Source organism: Phascolarctos cinereus, unplaced genomic scaffold (assembly GCF_003287225.1).
Source record: "Phascolarctos cinereus isolate Bilbo 61053 unplaced genomic scaffold, phaCin_HiC Scaffold_4;HRSCAF=312, whole genome shotgun sequence".
Classification (NCBI taxonomy): Eukaryota; Metazoa; Chordata; class Mammalia; order Diprotodontia; family Phascolarctidae; genus Phascolarctos; species Phascolarctos cinereus.
The window spans coordinates 234,849,894-234,871,147 of NW_027555847.1; the positions used below are offsets into that span (position 1 = coordinate 234,849,894).

A 21,254-nucleotide genomic window follows, 5' to 3' on the forward strand; every position below is an offset into this window, starting at 1 on the left:
AAAAAGTATGTGACACACTGTCCCATCAGTGCATAAAGAGTGCAAGGCGAAGTGGGACCAAGTTTAGGGAGCACATGTGGCAAAAGGGGTAACTCACAGATATAGGAAGTCTTTTTTACTAGAATTTCTATGATATTTCCCTTAGGTATGGTATAGTTTCTCTTCTGGGCTCCTTTCAGAGTCCTGAATCTGTTTGCCTCATTATATACAATTTGTTAACTACTTCTGAGGTAGATACTGCTGCTGGCCAAAGCCGTCCTGGGGCACTCTTACGATGCTAAGGAAAATGTCCAAATTCTCTTATCTTCTGAGGTTCATGGAGTCCCCTTCTGGCTGAGTGGGGCAGAGAGAGACCAAAGCAGAAGGCAGGGTACTCCTCTTCCCTCTGCCCCACTCAAGTGATACTTTCTCAAGGGCACTGCCTGACTGCTCTCTGTCGGCAAAATAGTTTATGCAGAATGGTGTGATGTGGAATAAGAGGTGGAGCTAGGGGTGAGGAGGAAGATGGAGGGGAAATTAACTGCCATGTTCTATGAAAAGACTGCCTCAGGATCAAGCAGATTGCAGATTTCACCTTCTGGGTAGGGCACTATCAGAATTAGGGTAGCTAGGTGGCAAAGTAGAGGATTGGGCCTGGAGTCAGGAAGACTTGAGTTCAAATCCCACTTTGGACACTTATTAGCTGTGTGACTCTGGGCAAATCACTTAACCCTGTTGGCCTCAATTTCTCATCTATAAAATGAGCTGGAAAAGGAAATGGCAAACTATCCCAGTATCTTTGCCAAGAAAACCCAAAATGGGGTCACAAAGTCGATCATGACTAAACAACAACAACTATGACAATGGCTTCAGACTTTGGCTATGTTGGGACAAGTCTGGACAGTTGTGACTTGAGGAAATATTTCAGAAGGTATGAAGAAGGGCTCTAGGGATGGAGGAAGAATTCACAAAAGCCTGCTTACAAGGGAGAAGGCAGGGAACTCTGGATATGACTCTTTCAACATTAAGGTACCAGGGGCCCTTCAGCTCAATCTAAAGCTACAGAATCCTCTAAAGGTCTTCTGATCCATATGGATCATTCAAAAGAAGCCACAGAGGGAAGACCATTAAGATGCATTCTTCCTAGATCCTCCGTTTCAGAGAAGAGCCCAGACCAGCCATCCTTCATTCTCCAAACTTAGCTCTATACCACAGTTACCTCCTAACTCTACTATAAACGCCTTCTCCCATGGTGAGTTCCTCTAAGAGCTCCATTTTGGGGAAGGGTCTCAGAACACAATCTCTCATTCCTGGACTCAGCCACTATATTCCTGAATAGGTATCTTCTCCCTACCTGCTGCTTTTTAGCCATGACACATCTCTTAGGTTCCTAGCTGGCACTGGAATACTCAGCTAGATGGGCCATAGATATAACCCAGTATGGCAGCTTTCATGTTCCTAGGAGAAAATTATTAATTTTACTATATAGTATTCCTTTGACTAAGGGACTTTCCAAGAGCATTTGGGGTCCATGTACTTTTTTTTTTTAAAAACCATTGTGATAACTATATTTCAGTCTAATTAGTTTTCTTTCTAATACCATGTATTTTATTTTATACATTCGAAATTATTATTTTGAGTAGTCCGTAACTTCACCATACTGCCAAAGGAGTCCATGACACAAAAATGGCTAAGAACCTCTGTCCTATATTCTTTAAAATATGACTCAGTTTGCACACAATCTTTCAGAAATTTAGTTATAGTGTAACATAATTTAGGAATTTGGGGAATGTCTACTCGAGAAATAGTTTACTCACTGACAGGAAGCATCCAGAGTTATATCTCCGATTATGTGTAAATAAACTAGATGTAGCTTACAGTAGTATATTAGCTATATCAAAGTAATTTCATATTACTTATGCATTATGACTATCCAAAGGTAACACAGTAAGGTAGCAATTACTTTTATTATTTTTCTAACCAGGTCCAAAACAGAATAAACATTGAGATACCAAAATAATTACTGGATCCTATAGTTGTCAGTCTAGATAATCATGTTTTATTATTAATTTTATCACTAAAAAAACAAAAGCCCATTCATATTTATTTACACTTATGTACATTTACATAGTACAAAGAAACAACTTACTAACCTCTGCTTCTGCAGGTTGGGACTGTAATAACTGTCGTATGCGAAGTATGTCTTTATCAATTTGCTGAATTCTAGCCACTCTTAGCTAAAATAAAATAAGTGATAAAATTATATACATACATACACACACTCACATGGTAAAAATATACTTGTATAAGCCATATCATGGTTGTTTTGACAAATTATGGCAGGCCAATGAATTTTTTCATTCTTATGGCATGAAATAAAATGTAAGTATCTACACATTTATGAGCAGAGACAACTGTCAGTTTAACTTTTATTATCTCACAGTTTCTCCATTAGTGACATTCTCCTAAAACCTCAAAGCAATTTTTTAAAAGTTAAATTTTGTTTTAAAGAAGGGATTAAACATTTAAAGGTAGCTTTCAACAAGTAAATCCATTGGAAAATAAGTCATCAGAAGTAGGTTTATCTTTTAATTCAACGGGACTTCACTTTTCAGTTTACCTAAATCAGGGCATACTTTAATAAAAGGACTTGGAAATTTTAGTTCGTATTAATCATACCAAACTTAGAAAGTCAAATTTAGCAGCTTCTTTTCTCTCAATACAAAATCATTGACATATGCTGATTTTTTTCCTTCTAGATTATGACTGTACTTGACCATTATTTTCATTTTCAGAACTAGCATTACAATGGGGGTTAAAATGTTAGATAAAAAAGCTAATTAAAAAGGAGCTAAACTAAAAAGGAATAGTCAAATGTTAGAACTACAAGAAAGCAGTGTGAAGGAAGCCAATCTAATATTTGCATTTAACAATTAAGAGTTTTCTGATGACCAGGGGCAGACAGGTGGCACAGTGGATAGAGTGCTAGGCCTGGAATCAGAAAGACTCATCGTCCTAAGTTCAAATTTGGCTTCAGATGCTTACTAGCTGAGTGACCCTGGGCAAGGCACTTAACCCTGTTTGCCTAAGTTTTCCTTATCTGTAAAATGAGATGGAGGAGGAAATGGCAAACCATTCCAGTTTATTTTTGCCAAGAAAACCCCAAATGGAGTCATAAAGAGTCAGACAAGATTAAAAACAACTCAACAACAACAACAATAAGGGATGCTTTCAGGACTAGTATAAATATAAACACCATTTTGGGGAAGCTAGGTGGCACAGTGAGTCACCAAGAGTCTTTAATGACAAAACAACCACCACAAATGAAGAGAACAGTTTCACTTGAGTAGTCAGGTCAGCAGTCAAATTAGGAGTGATTAACAAGTGAGGGTAAAAGTAAAGAAATGGAGGCAATAAGTACAGATTACCCTTTCTAAGGAGTCTGGCTATGAAGGGAGACCAGAGGTTTTAAGGATGGGGAAAACTGATAGGAAAAGAGAACTCAAAACAGATACCAAAGTCCATTGTTGAAAGAGAATTGTGAGGTGTAAAGACATACACTTGAAATGGCTGTTGTGGGGGAATACAATGAAATGTCACTCACGACCTTTCCCAGCTTTAAATGTATGATTCCCGTGATCTCAAGACTTCAAGACTCAGCCTGCGGACTTTTGAGGTTTGAAGCCTTTCCTGATTTCCCCAGCTACCACTGTCTTTCTGTTCCTAGGTTTACCAACCACCTGCTGGTGTTATGTTTTGGATACATGTGTTCTCTCCCCCATTAGAAAATAAGCTCCTTAAGAGTAAGGACTGTTCCACTTTTTTTTGTATCCTTAGTGCTAGCACAGTGCCTAGTATATACTAGGCATTTCATAAATGCTTAATGATTTATTATATCACTTTGCCCTATAACTTTTTGGGGATATATTGAAGAGTAAGTTGTTGAGTTCCATTGTTTCTGTTTCTCTCTAGTCTAACTGGTTTCACTGCCCCACCTCTCTATTTGTACACCAATACCAAATGGCTTTGATGGCTGTTGCTTTATAATATAATTCATGATCTGCAAGTGCTATTTTTCCCTTCATCCTCACCTTATTTCAATATTTTTCTCAATATTCTAGATCAGAGGTGGGCAACCTTCAGCCTTGAGGCCCCAGGTGGCCTGAGAGGTCCTCAACTGTGGCCCTTTGACTGAATCCAAACTTCACAGATAAATCCTTAATAAAAGGATTTTGTTCTGTAAAACTTGGACTCAGTCAAAAGGCCACACCCAAGGACCCAGAAGGCCACAGATTCCTCAGCCGTGCTCTAGATCTGTTGTTCCTCCAAATGAATTTTGTTATTATTTTACAGAGTTCTGTAAAGGATCCCTTTGACAATTTGGATGACATAGCAGTAAAACTGTAAATTAACTTTGTTAGTGTCAGTTTAATTATACTGGCATGGCCTGGCCCTGAGCACCAAATATTCCTCTAAGCTATTATTGTTCTTTCTTTTTAATTTTATATTTTATTTATTTATTTTTTTTGGCAGTTGGGGTTAAGTGACTTGCCCCAGAGTCACCCAGCTAGTAAGTGTCAAGTGTTTGGTCTGAGGCTGGATGTGAACTCAGGTCCTCCTGACTTCAGGGCTGGTGCCCTACTCTACTGTGCCACCTAGCACCCCTGTTCTTTATTTCTTTAAAGGCACTTTGGAAATGAGTCTGGTTTCAACTCCAAGGAACAAGATTCCACTCCCAGGAAAAGCTCATCACTTCTAAACTTAACACTATGTTGTTAACTCAAGCCTTGATGGATACCATCTCCCTTAGCCTCCACTCCATTCTTATTAGAGGGCTGGAGGGTGGAGTACCAAACTCCTCCCAAAGCCTTTCTTTGTAGAAGGTAAAAACTGGACCCCCAGTTCACTCCATTTTGCCATCAGCTGTTCTGTTTTCAATTCCATGAAAAAACATACCGCCCTGGTGTCCTTTACCCCACACACCCATCCCTGTTTTCCTGACTCTTTTTTGTGAGGTGTCTCCCCCTTTAGATTGTAAGCTCTTTGAGGACAGGGCCTGTCTTTTTATTAGGACAGTGCCTGGCACGTAGAAGGGATTTAATAAATATTTATTGGATTGGATGAGTATTTTGTGTGCTTTGGTAACTGATCTCCAAAAATTTATGCATTCTGCAGTTATTTTGAATGAGATTTCCCTTCCTATTATTGCCTCTTTAATTTTGTTATTATTACACAGAAATGTGTTGATTTGTGACAGGTTATTCTGCAGCCTGTAATTTTGCTGAAACTGCTATTTCAATTAGTATCTTTGATGATTCTTTAGGATTTTCCAAATAAACCATAGTACCATCAGCAAATAAGAATAGTTTTATCTCCAATATGTACATTTTTACATCTTTAATTTCTGTCGCTTGTCTTATACAATAGCTATACTTTGCTTCATCCTTCCCTGGCTAACCAGGAAAATCTTCCCTGGGAACCAAGTAACAGCACTATATTTGTCTCTAATGATAATTTGGGGCAGTGCCTCCTCAATTTCTGAGAATAACTTCTATAGTATTGGTACTGTGTTCTTTAAAAGTGTGACAGAATTCTGAGACTCCAACAGCAGCATGAGTTTTTTTCTTTGATAGTAGCTAATTCGATTTCCTTTTCTGGGATTTGATTATTTAAGGTCTCTTCTTTGGTCTTCTGTTTGTCTGCACATGTCATATTTTTGAAGGTATTCCTCTATTTCTTTGGTGTTTGCAATTTCAGTAGAATATGACATGTATTTCTGATTGGGTTGTGCTGGTTCAATAACTGACTCACTGAAAAAAATTGTATATATGACACACTTTTAAGTTTGATCTATATTGTCGACATTTTCTCCATCACTTTCTTAAGTACAGACAATCAGTGAAATGATAAATCAAGCCATGAGTTACAATGTTTGCTGGTTTCCAACTTGGCATAAATGTACACTCTGACAATTTAACAATCAGCTCTGGTTCAAGCTGGCTCAAGCACACCCCAAGGTCCAACCATTCTTCTTACTTCCTCTGGTTTTGCTATGATTTTACTATGTTCACCTGGTGTTGTGTTGACTGATTTTCCAGCCCTACTAGTTATTGCTCCCTATCTCTCCATGTTCTCCCTTCTAAACACTTTGAGAAAGCCAACTACCACTGTCCACTTCTTCTTTTTTTTTTGGCTAGGGAATGGGGTTAAGTGACTTGCCCAGGGTCACACAGCTAGAAAGTGTTATGTGTCTGAGGCTGGATTTGAACTCATGTCCTCCTGAATCCAGGGCTGGTGCTCTATCCACTGCGCCACCTAGATGCCCCCCACGTCCACTTCTTTTCCTCTCCTTCTTAATTCTACAGTATGGTTTCTTATCTCATCACTCAACTGAAACTACATATCCAAAGTTACCAACTATTTCTTAATTGCTGAACATAAAGGCCTCCTCTCAAACCTTATCCTTCTGGACTTCTTGGGAGCCTCTGATACTGCTGATCATACTGTTCTCACTGACACTCTTCACATGACACCGTTCTCTCCTGGTTCTCCTCCTGGTGTCTGGTCTCTCCTTCTTAGTGTTCTTTGCTGGATCTCCATTCAGGATATCCCCACTAACTATGACTATACTTGATGATCTTTCCTAGACACTCTTCTCTTCTCCCTCTATACTATTTTGCTCGGTGATCCCATCAATTCCTATGGATTCAATTATCATCTCTACACAGATGATTTTCAGATTTATTTATCTAGACATAACCTCTCTCCTGACCTTAATCTCATATCTCAAATTGCCAATTGGGTATCTTAAACTCAAAACATCCAAAACTGAACTCATCATCTTTCCCCACCAAACTATCCACTCCAACATCCTTATTTCTACCGAGGCACCTACCATTTTCCTAGTCACCTCAGTTGACAACATCAATGTCACCCTGGACTCCTTACTCTCTCACCTCCCATATCTAATCTGGTACAAAGTCATACTGATTCAACCTTTTCAGTATCTCTTGTCTCTGCCCCCTTCTCTGCTCTGACACTACCACAATCCTGATACAAGTCCTTATCATCTCATTCCTGGACTATTAGTACAGCTTTCTAGTTGGTCTCCATTCCTCCAATCTCTCCCCAGTCTTCCATTCGGTTATCAAAGTGATCTTTGTGAACTACTGCTAGATTTGGGAATTAAAAGTAAAGTTAAAAAAAAACCCTTTCCTGAATTCAAAGTGTTAAAAAAAAAATAAAAAAGAATGAATGTCTTAACATAATTATTTTCCATCTCAGATTTACTTCCTTTTTTTTTAAACATCACTGTCGCTTTCCAATACTACCATCCAACCTCTCTTGTAACAAAGAAACAACGATGCATAAACAAACATAAATATCAATCATATCTAAAAGGATATACAAATTCCATATCTGACTCTCAAGAGGAGGGACATTTTAAACTCAATATTTTTCCAATAAAATTTCTGGTTTGTCAACTAAAGTAATTACAATAAACTTAGGTAGATCCTCATGTGGCAATTTAAAAGTTTATCTGTCTAATTGTAAAGAGGTTTGACACTTTTGAGGCATTCATGTTAAAGGTCTGCACAGAAACATCAACTTCTGAATTTCAAAAATTTCAAAAATGTTATGGCTTTAAAAATATAACTGCTTATAATATTCAAAAGCAAAATTACCTATCAATTAAAAAAACCCAATATTCTAGTAAAATTCCAATGACTTTCTAAATTAAACATGTAGTATATGTATAGTCATAAATGTTTCAAAAAGCAAAATCTAGTATTTTAAATTACCTGTGCTCGTTTTTCCATATCCTGGCAAGTACCCAGCTGTTCTTCCATTGCAGCTCTGATCTGTCTTGCTTCATACTCCAATTGCCTCCTAGTCATATCTGTTTGCAAAGAGAACTGGGATGGATAGCAAAGGAAAGAAGTGAAGGACAGAAAAAAATATTTTTAAAAGTCATTAGTGTATGAATTTTTACACTAAAGAGCAAACAATAATGAAAATGAGGAGGTAAGAACAGTCAACAAACATATATATACACATATATACATACACATATATGAAGATAGTCAATTGTCAGTTTAAGAAAAACCTTACGGTTTGATTATTTAGGTTTGCAAAAGAAAGTAATAACTAAGCCTAGTTCCCTTTGTGAAACACAAGAGTAAAACCCAAATATATTTGTATTTATTCTTGGCCACAAATTATTTTAAATAAAGGCATATTTCTTATTTATAACAAATCATCAGTACCTAGTAGTATTATTTTTAATTGTATGTAACTGATTTAAGGATACACCAAGGTATGGATGTGACACTGGGTTCTTCAAGTCTATGTCAGTGGTAATACAAGCTCTGGCTCATCTTAATCAAATTGAAAAGGTTTTTAATATAGTATTGGGACCCTTGGCTATAGAATGCATGTTTGTTATCTGAAGGACTAATCTACATTAAGAGGCTAATCACCAGGAGAGAATGAAAATGAAATTCTGTGGCCACAACTCAAAGACCTTTCACTAAGATAGTGTGGATTTTTGATACGATAAAAAAAAAAAAGTAACAACTAGATTAAAACCAATTCAGATACTTTGTGAAATGGTCAAAAAAACCTTTTTTATATAAAGGAATTTATATAATTTATATAATAGCCCCCTAGTGCCCCTTCCGCCTATGAGATTTTGTGACTGAGTACTGTCATTTTTCACCACTGCATTTTATTTAGTCTGTTATGATACTAGAATCACGTCAGCTAGCTTCAACTATAGTCTTGTATGCTTGGAGATACCCTCAACCTATCTTAAGTTACTCCTAATGCTAAATTTTTAAAAAATAATTTTTCCTCTCTAGGATAGGGACTTAAAAAATTATAAATACATAATTTATATTTATAAATTATATAAATTCCTTTATATATAAATTTATAAATTATATAAAGGAAGATGAGAAAGAATATAAAATTTTCCTCAATGGGTTACATTATAATATGAACTACATAAGAAGAATGGTCTTTGAAATGTGCCACTTCTACTTCCTAGTTCTGTCTTTGAGATCAAGCAAAAAAAAGTCAAATAATTCCTCTTCCAAGAGACAGCCCTTCAAATACTTAAACACAAAGCTACCAGACTTCCCCTAAGTCTCTTCTTCTCTCAGCTCAACATAAAGGAATAATAAATGATATCGCACTCTTGCTATATATGTGGCAGGCACTTGCTAAGTGCTGGGGATACAAATACAAGCAACCAAAGCAGTTCCTGCCCTTAAAGCGCTTACATTCTAATAAGAAAGGATAACAGGTGCAAAGGAAGGGGCTACATGCATTGTGGCACGGTTTAGAAATGGCTGGGTAGTAATGTGTTTGGTTCTGGTCATGATCAGATGAAAGTTCACCCATCAGATTCCAGGAACAGAGGCCAAAGTTCCTGGAGAGAGGGAGGAGATGATAATGGTCAAGTCTTGTAGACATGGTTAAGAAATAGCCAAGAAAGTATATCCCCAATTCCTTTAAATGATCCTATAAAGGAGGCAACTGAGATGCTGACTGCTTGCTTCTAGAATCTCTCCTAAAATTCAACACTCAGAATTAATACAATAATCTAGATATAGTTTGCAAGGGCAGAGTGTTTCCAAACTGTTATATAGCCACACCTCCTTATCTTAGATTTTTAAAACTCCAATTATAATCCTTCTTATTCCTATTCAAGAATGTGCTGGTAAATGTTTAATAACTAGCTCCCTGGTTGGGGTGGGGGGGAGAAGGAAACACATAACACACTTTCTTAAATCTAGACAATCAACAAAACAATAACTTAAGCTTTGATTTACCCATTGCCCAGGTATAAATGTTCACACTGAAAATTTAACAGTCCTCAAGAATCAGTTCTAGCTGGCTCCAGCATATCCCTGGTCCTATGGAATTTCATCTTAGTAGATTCAGACAAATGTTCTAATTATTGATTTTTTTTTTGGATCCTGTTAAGCAACACATAAACTATCCTGCTCTTAGCTTTGTGATCTACAAATTCAAGGAGCATACCACTTATGTCTTTACACAAGATCTGGCTAAAAAATGAAAACAGAATAGGGTGAAGCACAGAACCCTACAGCATTATACTCACAGAGCCTTACAAACTGACACCAAAATATGAATAATTACTCTTTAGATATGGTCATCAAAACAATTCAAATTCACTTAATTATAATACTATTCAAAAGTGCTGACTTCTTTCAGAGCTGGAAATAAGAGTAGTCTCTTTATAGAGCAGGTCTTATTTTTTAACTTTTATAAATATCTTTGCATAAATAATTAACGTTACATAAATAATCAGCATTTTAACTTTGCATAAATAATTAGCACAGACACTGTCAAATATACATTAATATAGCTATTACCTATATAGAGAAGTTATTATCGAATCTAAATAAGTCAGACTGCTTAATTACTTACATTTTCTGTTAAAGGAAGACTATCTATCCTTTTAGTTAGGTTTTGAAGCTGGGCATAATACCAATCTTTTTCTTTTTCTTCTTTTTCAAGTTCTGCAAGTAGTAGTGATCTTTAAAAAAAAAAGTAACAAAACATAAAGCCAATGCAGAATACATATAAAATCTACCACATCACTTTAATAGCAAGTTTTTTTAACTGAAATATTAACAAAGGGATATAATGAAAAATAATTATTTCTAAGGAGAACCTTAAACCATAGACATTAACCTTCAATTCAATAAGCATTTATTTAGCATTTGCTACATGTAAAGCCCAGCGCTCTGACCCCTTACTTCCACTTCTAATTTCCCTGGTTTCCTTCAAAATTCAGCTCAAAGTCTATATTCTGCAGGGGGCATTTCTCGGTCCCCTTAGATGACAATGCTTCCCATCTACTCAGTATATATATCTTGTATGCAAACAGTTATTTATGGGTTATCTTCCATATTAGAATGTATGTACTTCGAAAGCAAAGGCTATTTTTTGCTTTTCTCATTTACACAAGTACTTAGCACAGTACCTTACACATGGTGGATTCCTTGTTGCCCTTCACGCTCCAAGAAGGCAAAAATGACATTACTATGGTAGGATCAAGGTGCAGTGTGTCCAACTGCAGCCGATCAGACCAATACAAGCTTGAAATGCTCTATCACATATGAACACTTGGAGTAAGGATGTCCCTAAATTTGTGCATCTCATATTTCTTCTGGCCTACTGCAATTTTGCTTTACTCATAGAGCACCGCACCTTCTTTGATGCAGGCATGCCATAGTAGGTGGTCCTGTGCTAGTGTCTCTCATGTCTCACAATCAATTCCAAAGTTCTTCACCTGAAAGTGTTGTTGTATTGCTTCTTCTGACCTCCAGGTGAGCACCTGCCTTGTGTGAGTTCTCTATAAAAGTCCTTTAGGCAAACATATGTCTGCCATCTGAACAACGTTTGCCATTTGCGTGGCCAGCCCATCGCAGTTGCATTCTCTGCAATAGTCTGAATGCTTGGCAGTTTAGCTCAAGAAAGGACCTCAGTGTCCAGTACCTTATCTTGCCAGGTGACCTGCAGAATCTTCCTAAGACAATTCGAATGGAAGCGAATCAGTTTCCTGTCATGGTACTGGTATACATAATAAGGTTGGCAAAATGGCTCTGTAGACCTGCAGTTTGGTAGACAGCCTAAAACCTCTTCTCTCCCACACTTTCCTCTGCAGCCTCCCAAACAATGAGCTAGCTCTGGAAATACATGCATCAACCTCATCATCTATGTGGACATCCCTGGAAAGTATACTGGCCAAGGTAAGTGAACTTATCCATAGTATTCAAAATTTCTCCATTTACTACAACTGATGGTTCTGTATATGTATGGTGTGGTGCTAGCTGGTGGAGAACATGTGTTTTCTTGGTGTTAACTATTAGGCCAAAATTAACAGAGAATCCATGCTTTGCTACATCTCAGCCTCAGTCAGAAGCTGCACTCAGTGCAGTCATCTGCAAAGAAAAAAAAAATCACACATCAACTCTCCCTCCCGTTTAGTCTTGGATTATAGCATTTTCAAGTTAAATAATTTGCCATCCATGTGGTAGTTGACCTTGATGCTATTTTTGTCTTCTCTGAAGGTATCTGACAATATCACAGAAAATGTCATGAAAGCAAGCACATAGCTCTGCTTCACTCCATTGATGACTAGGAAAGTATGAGACCATAGTCCATGATTTGGAATCCAGGCAAGCACGGCATAATGAAACTGACTTACAATACTGATAAACTTCTCCACACAGCCATATTCTGACATAATTTTCTACAAATCTTCACAACTGATCAATATCAAAGGCCTTCGCCGTATCAACGAATGTGATATTTCGATCTCTGTTCTGCTCCTGGCATCTCTCCCAGCGTTTTCAGGTAGCAAACACCATAGCAACAATTCTTCAGCCTTTTGGAAGCAACACTGGCTCACAGGTACATGACCACTGTTGGGATCCACATGCCAAGACCACCACTCTCTTTTTACTATTAGGACACACCCTGTTTCCTTTTTCTTTTTCTTCTTCTTTTTTTAATATATATTTATTTATTTGTAGTTTTTCAACATTCACTTCCACAAGTTTTTGAGTTCCAAATTTTCACCCATCTCATCCCTTCCTCTATCCCAAGATGGCATGCATTCTGAATATCCCTTCCCCTAATCTGTCCTCTCTTTTATCTCTCCCCCATTCTCTTATCCCCTTCTCCTTCTATTTTCCTGTAGGGCAGGATAGACTTCTGTACCCCATCTCCTGTATTTCTTATTTCCCACTAGCATGTGAAAACATTTTTTTTAACATATGTTTTTAAAACTTTAGGTTTCAAATTTTCTCTCTTCCTCCTTCCCCATCCACCCTCATTGAAAAGGCAAACAACTCAATATAGGTTATACATGTGCAGTTATGCAAAACACTTCTATAGTAGACATGTTGTGAAAAACTAACTCTATTTCCCTTAATCCTATCCTGCCCTCTCATTTATTCTATTCTTTCTTTTGACCCTGTCCCTCCTCAGAAGTATTTCCTTCTGATTATCCCCTTTCCTAATTTGTTCTCCTCTCTATCATCCCCCTGTTCTCTTGTCCCCTTCTCCCCCTATTTTCCTGTAGGGTAAGACAGATTTCCATACCCAACTGAATGCATATGTTATTCCCTACCTTAAACCAAATCCTATGAGAATAAGATTCATTCATTCCCTCTCACCTTCCCCTGCTTCCCCTCTACTGTAAGAGATTTTCTGGGTTTTTTTGTGAGATAATTTACCCTGTTCTACTTCTCCCTTTCTTCTTCTCCGAGTATCATCCTCTCTCATCCCTTAATTTTATTCTCTACATATGACCCCTTAATCTTCAACTCACCCTGTGCCCTCTATCTATCTATATATACACACATATAATTTTTTTCCTTCAACTACACTAATACTGACAAAGGTCTCATGAGTTATAAATATCATCTTTCCATGCAGGAATGTGAACAGTTCAATCTTAGTAAGTCTCTTATGATTTCTCTTTCCTGTTTACCTCTTCCTGTTCCGCTTGAGTCCTGTATTTGAAAGTAAAATTTTCTATTCAACTCTGGTCTTTTCATCAAGAGTGCTTGAAAGTCCTCTATTTCACTGAATGACCATTTTTATCCCTGAAGGATTATACTCAGTTTTGCTGGGTAGGTGATTCTTGGTGGTAATCCTATCTCCTTTGCCCTCCGGAATATTATATTCCATGCCCTGCGGTCCTTTAATGTAGTAGCTGCTACATCTTGTGTTATCCTGATTGTGTTTCCACAGTACTTGAACTGTTTCCTTCTGGCAGCTTGTAATATTTTCTCCTTGACCTGGGAACTCTGGAATTTGGCAACAGTATTCCTAGGAGTTTTCCTTTGGGGATCTCTTTCAGGAGGAGATCTGTGGATTCTTTCAATTTCTATTTTGCCCTCTGGGTCTCCTATATCAGGGCAGTTTTCCTTGATAATTTCTTGAAAGATGATGTCTAGGCTCTTTTTATGATCATGGCTTTCAGATAGTCCAGTGATTTTTAAATTCTCTCTCCTGGATCTATTTTCCAGGTCAGTTGTTTTTCCAATGAGATATTCCACATTGTTTTCTAATTTTTCATTCTTTTGGATTTGTTTTACAGTGTCTTGATTTCTCATAAAGTCACTAGCTTCCAATTGCTCTATCCTAATTTTTAAGGAAGTATTTTCTTCAGTAAGCTCTTGAGGACTTCCTTTTCCATTTGGCCAATTTTTCTTATTAGGGCATTCTTCTCATTGGCTTTTTGGACCTCTTTTGCCATTTGGGTTAGGCGCTTTTTTTTTTTTTGGTTTTAGGCAATTGGGGTTAAGTGACTTGCCCAGAGTCACACAGCTAGTAAGTGTCAAGTGTTTGGTCTGAGGCCAGATTTGAACTCAGGTCCTCCTGACTTCAGGGCCGGTACTCTATCCACTGCACCAGCTAGCTGCCCCCTGGGTTAGGCTATTTTTTAAGGTGTTATTTTCTTCAGTAATATTTTAGGGTCTCCTTTAGCAAGCTGTTGACTTGTTTTTCATGATTTTCTTGCATCACTCTCATTTCTCTTCCCAGTTTTTCCTCTACTTTTCTTACTTGCTTGTCAGAATCCCTTGAGCTCTTCCAAGGCCTGAGACTGATTCATATTTTTCTTGGAGGCTTTGGATGTAGGAGCTTTGACTTTGTTGTCTTCTTCTGGTTGTATGTTTTGATCTTCTTTTTCACCAAAGTAAGATAATATAGTCTGACTCTTTTTGCGCTGCTTGCTCATGATCCCAGCCAATTACTTGAGTTTAAACTCTTTGTTAAGGTAAGAATCTGCTTCCAATGTGGAGAGTGTACTGTCCCAAGCTTCAGGGATTGTATAGCTGTTTTCAGAGATACTTGTAAGACTGGTAAATTTTCAGTTCTTCCAAGGTGGTATGATAAGGGTGGAGGTGTTTACTCCTTTCCTGTCCTGTGCTCTGGTCTATTAGTGACCACAAACACTCCTTTCTTTCCTGGAACTGTGAAGAAGGTTTCCCCTCCACTGTCACTACAAGCTCCACCACACCAGTACTCCTCCTCGCCCCAGGACCGCCACCCAGAACTGTGACCTAGATCCAGGCACAGGCAAGGCAAGAGATTCCTGCCTCAGCACTGGCAAAGAGATCCCTGAAATCCCTCTCTGATCAGCCACTGGATTCCCTCTCAGTTTGTGGGCCGGAAGCTCAGGATGCAGCCACCGCCCCAGCGCCCATGCTCTGCGCTTTGCGCTCTGGCTCTCCCAGCACCACAGAAACAGACTTTTCCCACTGACCTTGTAAGTTGTCTTTGGTGTTTGTGGGTTGAGAGGTCTGGAAACTGCCACAGCTGCCCAGATTCAGTTCTCTGAGGTCTGCTCCAGGTTTGCTGCGGCCTGTGCAGCCACGCCACACTGCGCTCCTCTATCCACCCAATGCGATATACCTTTCTGATCAACCATCCAGGTTGTCTTGGGCTGGAGATTTGCTTCACTCTGTCTTTTTGTGGGTTCTGCTGCTTTAGAACTTGTTTAGAGCCATTTTTTATAGTTATTTGGAGGGGTTTGGGGAAGAGCTCAAGCAAGTCACTGCTTTCATTCCACCATCTTGGCTCCACCCTCTCGCAAAGGATTGTTGTTACGGCAACTTCAGTGCACAGCTTACTTGCTGGGCCTTAACTCTGGAAAACAGGGTTTCTGGGGGGAGGTAGAGCCAAGATGGCAGAGTGAAAGCAGTGAATTGCTTGAGCTGTCCCCCAAACCCCTCCAAATACTCATAAAAAATGGCTCTAAACAAATTCTGAAGCAGCAGAACCCACAAAGAGACAGAGTGAGACAGATTTCCAGCCCAAGACAACCTGGATGATTGATCAGAAGGGCGTATCACGCTGGGCTGGGAGCACAGCACAGTGCGGCGGAGTGGGCGCGCAGGCATCAGCAAACCTGGAGCAGGCCTCAGAGGACTATTGAATCGCAGGCAGCTGTAGTGGTTTCCAGACTCCTCAATCCACCAATGGCAAAGACAACTTAGAAGGTCAGTGGGAAAAGTCTGTTTCTGCATTGCTCAGAAAGGAAGGCGGGGTTTCAGCTCCATTCCTTAAGAGCATGGCGGGGGGGGGGGGTACAGCTACATCCTGAGCTTCTGGCCCACAGACTGAGGGAATCCAGTGGCTGATCAGAGAGGGATTTCAGGGATCTCTTTGCCAGTGCTGAGGCAGGAATCTCTTGCCTTGCCTGTGCCTGGATCTAGGTCACAGTTCTGGTGGCGGTCCTGGGGCGAGGAGGAGTACTGGTGTGTGGAGCTTGTAGTGACAGTAGGGGACCTTCTTCACAGTTCCAGGAAAGAAAGGAGTGTTTGTGGTCACTAATAGACCAGAGCACAGGACAGGAAAGGAGTAAACACCTCCACCCTTATCATACCACCTTGGAAGAACTGAAAATTTACCAGTCTTACAAGTATCTCTGAAAACAGCTATACAAACCCCTGAAGCTTGGGACAGTACACTCTCCACATTGGAAGCAGATTCTTACCTTAACAAAGAGTTTAAACTCAAGTAATTGGCTGGGATCATGAGCAAGCAGCGCAAAAAGAGTCAGACTATATTATCTTACTTTGGTGAAAAAGAAGATCAAAACATACAACCAGAAGAAGACAACAAAGTCAAAGCTCCTACATCCAAAGCCTCCAAGAAAAATATGAATCAGTCTCAGGCCTTGGAAGAGCTCAAGGGATTCTGACAAGCAAGTAAGAAAAGTAGAGGAAAAACTGGGAAGAGAAATGAGAGTGATGCAAGAAAATCATGAAAAACAAGTCAACAGCTTGCTAAAGGAGACCCTAAAATATTACTGAAGAAAATAACACCTTAAAAAATAGCCTAACCCAGGGGGCAGCTAGCTGGTGCAGTGGATAGAGTACCGGCCCTGAAGTCAGGAGGACCTGAGTTCAAATCTGGCCTCAGACCAAACACTTGACACTTACTAGCTGTGTGACTCTGGGCAAGTCACTTAACCCCAATTGCCTAAAACCAAAAAAAAAAAAAAAGCCTAACCCAAATGGCAAAAGAGGTCCAAAAAGCCAATGAGAAGAATGCCCTAAAAGAAAAATTGGCCAAATGGAAAAGGAAGTCTCAAAGCTTACTGAAGAAAATACTTCCTTAAAAATTAGGATAGAGCAATTGGAAGCTAGTGACTTTATGAGAAATCAAGACACTGTAAAACAAATCCAAAAGAATGAAAAATTAGAAAACAATGTGAAATATCTCATTGGAAAAACAACTGACCTGGAAAATAGATCCAGGAGAGAGAATTTAAAAATCACTGGACTATCTGAAAGCCATGATCATAAAAAGAGCCTAGACATCATCTTTCAAGAAATTATCAAGGAAAACTGCCCTGATATAGGAGACCCAGAGGGCAAAATAGAAATTGAAAGAATCCACAGATCTCCTCCTGAAAGAGATCCCCAAAGGAAAACTCCTAGGAATATTGTTGCCAAATTCCAGAGTTCCCAGGTCAAGGAGAAAATATTACAAGCTGCCAGAAGGAAACAGTTCAAGTACTGTGGAAACACAATCAGGATAACACAAGATGTAGCAGCTACTACATTAAAGGACCGCAGGGCATGGAATATAATATTCCGGAGGGCAAAGGAGATAGGATTACCACCAAGAATCACCTACCCAGCAAAACTGAGTATAATCCTTCAGGGATAAAAATGGTCATTCAGTGAAATAGAGGACTTTCAAGCATTCTTGATGAAAAGACCAGAGTTGAATAGAAAATTTGACTTTCAAATACAGACTCAAGGAACATGAAGAGGTAAACAGGAAAGAGAAATCATAAGAGACTTACTAAGATTGAACTGTTCACATTCCTGCATGGAAAGATGATATTTATAACTCATGAGACCTTTGTCAGTATTAGGGTAGTTGGAGGGGGAAAAATTCTATGTATGTATATAGATAGATAGATAGACAGACAGACAGATAGATAGGTAGATAGATGGAGGGCACAGGGTGAGCTGAAGATTAAGGAGTCATATCTGGAGACTAAAATTAAGGGATGAGAGAAGATTATACTAGGAGAAGAAGAAGGGGAGAGGTAGAACAGGGTAAATTATCTCACAAAAAAAACCCAGAAAAAAACAGAAAAGAAAAGGCTCTTACAGTGGAGGGGAAACTGGGGAAGGTGAGAGGGAATGAATGAATCTTATTCTCATAGGATTTGGCTTAAGGATGGAATAACATACACATTCAGTTGGGTATGGAAATCTGTCTTACCCTACAGGAAAATAGGGGGAGAAGGGGACAAGAGAACAGGGGGATGATAGAGAGGAGGGCACATTGGGAAAGGGGGTAATCAGAAGCAAATACTTCTGAGGAGGGACAGGGTCAAAACAAAGAATAGAATAAATGGGGGGCAGGATAGGATTAAGGGAAATAGAGTTAGTTTTTCACAACATGTCTACTATAGAAGTGTTTTGCATAACTGCACACGTATAACCTATATCGAGTCGCTTGCCTTTTCAATGAGGGTGGATGGGGAAGGAGGAAGAGAGAAAATTTTAAACCTAAAGTTTTAAAAACACATGTTTAAAAAAAAGTTTTCATATGCAACTGGGAAATAAGAAATACAGGAAATGGGGTACAGAAGTCTATCCTGCCCTACAGGAAAATAGAAGGGGAAGGGGATAAGAGAAGAGGGGGAGAGATAGAAGAGAGGGCAGACTACGGGAAGGGGCATTCAGAATGCATGCCATCTTGGGGTGGGGGGAGGGGCGAGATGGGGTGAAAATTTGGAACTCAAAATCTTGTGGAAATAAATGTTGAAAACTAAAAATAAATAAATTACACACACACACACACACACACACACACACACACACACACACATATATACACATACACACATATATACAAAAACAATCCTTTGCAACCCTCCTCTGCATGAACTCTGTTGCAGCAAAATCAGACAATTTTTTCACACCAGCCTCAAGTGGTCCTCGAGCTCAGACAAGCATCTGAAGGAACCATGTTCTGATCATGAAGCCCTGCTATGAATCAAACTTGCGTCATTGTTGCTGTTAACTCCTCATGGCTCTAGCTGACTGCTTATTTCTTTGTCTAGCTATTACTATTAAGTATCAAGGCTCAACCTCACTGCTTTGGGTCTCTTCAGTATTACAACAGACCCTGGCACACATGTCTAGTTTCTCTCCTCTAACAGAATAAAGAAAGGTTTTTTTTGTTTGTTTGTTTATAACAACTGTTTGACTCTTTGGTTTTATTTTAATTTGATTTTATTTTTTAGAGTTAACAGATGGGGTATTACCTCTGTGAATTCTTTGGTAGTTTTCATAGTTTACAGTGGTTGCATAACCTCTGTGACTCTTTTGGTCATTTATTTTCAGAATATGACATGATTTTTGAGGAGAAGGAACAGCCAATTAAGGAGAACTCTGACAAGAACCTTGCCAGTAATGATTAAGAGAAACCTCCCTATGATTTCCTTTATAGAGACAGACAATGGAGGCATCCTTGAACTCCTGGGGAATAATCTCCTCTTGCCATATATGCAGGAAAATTTCAGTCAGCTTTTGTATGAGCAGCAGACTCCCAGCCTTATTAAATCTCAGCTGGAATAGAATCAGCATCAGGTGCTTTGCCACAGGAGAAGAGCCTAATAGCATTCAAAAAGTCTTCTTCAATTGGAAGTTTGGATACAGAGGGACTGACTCTAACCTGAGGTATACTATGCAGTCAATGATTTCAGCACTGATTGAGGACTGTCTCCTGAGAACATCTGGCCAGGATCACATCCTTATCACTAATCAGTGTGGCTCCATCAGTAGCTGAGGTGGACCTATAGTGGACTTATGGACCTTTGACCCATAAGTAGCCTTCAGGGCATCATAAAGGTGCTTTGGATTGTTACTATTAATGTAAAACTGAATTTCATCTGCCATCTTATTGGGCCAAGAATCCTGCATCTCTCTAAGCTTCACTTGCACTTTGGTTTTGATGGAGTTAAAAGCTGCCTTCTTAGAGACAGACAAGCTATCCTGTGGGTAAACCTTGTGGCATTCTCATTTTTTCATTTAGCAGCTTCTGAATTTCCCCACCATTTTCATCAAACCAGTCTTGATGTTTGTGAGTTTTTTAACACAGATGGATAAATGTGGTGCTGTACATTAAATCTCTCAAAATGCCTATTCCTTTTCTGCTCCACTGTTGCCAACTGTGTGTTGGCTCAGCTTTCCCTCCAAATGAGCAACTAACTGTTCATGCTCTGAGAAGCAGTCTAATCTGCTGACATGAAGGCTTCTGATAGTCATCTTGCCTTGGGCCCACCACTTTTGTTTAATGGAAATGTTTAGCTTAGAAGATAAATCTATGATTGGTCCAGCACTCTGCTCCACACATCGCCTTCATGACTCTCACTTTCTGTCTGGCTCTTCTCTTTACAATGAAACAGTTTATAATGCCAATGTTCGCTCTGAGGGTGCACCCACTCAGTTTTATTGCATTTAGGTAAGTGGAAGACAGTGTTGGTGATGATCATGAGTTGCACAAGTATTCAATAGTAAGTGACCATTGCTGCTGCTGTTTCTGACTCCATTTCTCCCAAGTTCTCCCTGCCATGTCTGATAGTTTGATAGTCTGATAGATTCGCTTGGCTTCTTTCAGCACATTAATGATGACGCTCTTCATAAAATTTTTCTTTGACCACATCAGAGCTTGTCATAGTAGCAGGAGGAACAACGCTTTCCAGTAAAAGGCAATCGCACTGTCATGTGTTTGTCATTTGCTCCTTTTGGGAAGCATACAAACTTGTTGACTAGATAAGTTTTGATAACAAAACCTAAGCCAGCTTCATGGTGCTGCCATCATGGTGGCCACTCCAGAAAAACATATATTCAGCTGTGTCTTTGGTAAGCTGGCCTTCATTTGCCACCCTTGCTTTACTTATGGCTGTGATACACACTCACAAGAGTTGTTCATCTTCCAGGTCTACTGGACTTTGTGTTGTCCATAAGTGTGTGCACATTTCACAAACTGATGGTGAGTAGAATCATCTTTGCAAAAGTTTCTGTACAGTTTTTGGTGTTCCCACCATAGGGTGGGATCCCCACTTTCCACTGACAAGCAGGCTGCACAGTTGGGTGAAGTAGACCATTTTAAGGGTATCTTTTCTAGCCCTTTCCTCACACCAGGAGGTGAGCAATGTGGTCCTTAAAAATTGCTTCTGAGACCCTCGG

At 39.2% G+C, this 21,254-nt stretch overlaps 1 protein-coding gene across 1 annotated transcript in view; it reads right to left on the minus strand.

Annotated features, from left to right (window-relative positions):
• Positions 1-21,254, minus strand: part of APC (APC regulator of Wnt signaling pathway) — a 143,054-nt gene that overhangs the window by 50,644 nt on the left and 71,156 nt on the right. Inside the window, 3 exon segments of the mRNA XM_078152958.1 lie at positions 2,133-2,216; positions 7,782-7,895; positions 10,438-10,546. Coding sequence (XP_078009084.1) covers positions 2,133-2,216; positions 7,782-7,895; positions 10,438-10,546 — 307 coding nt within the window.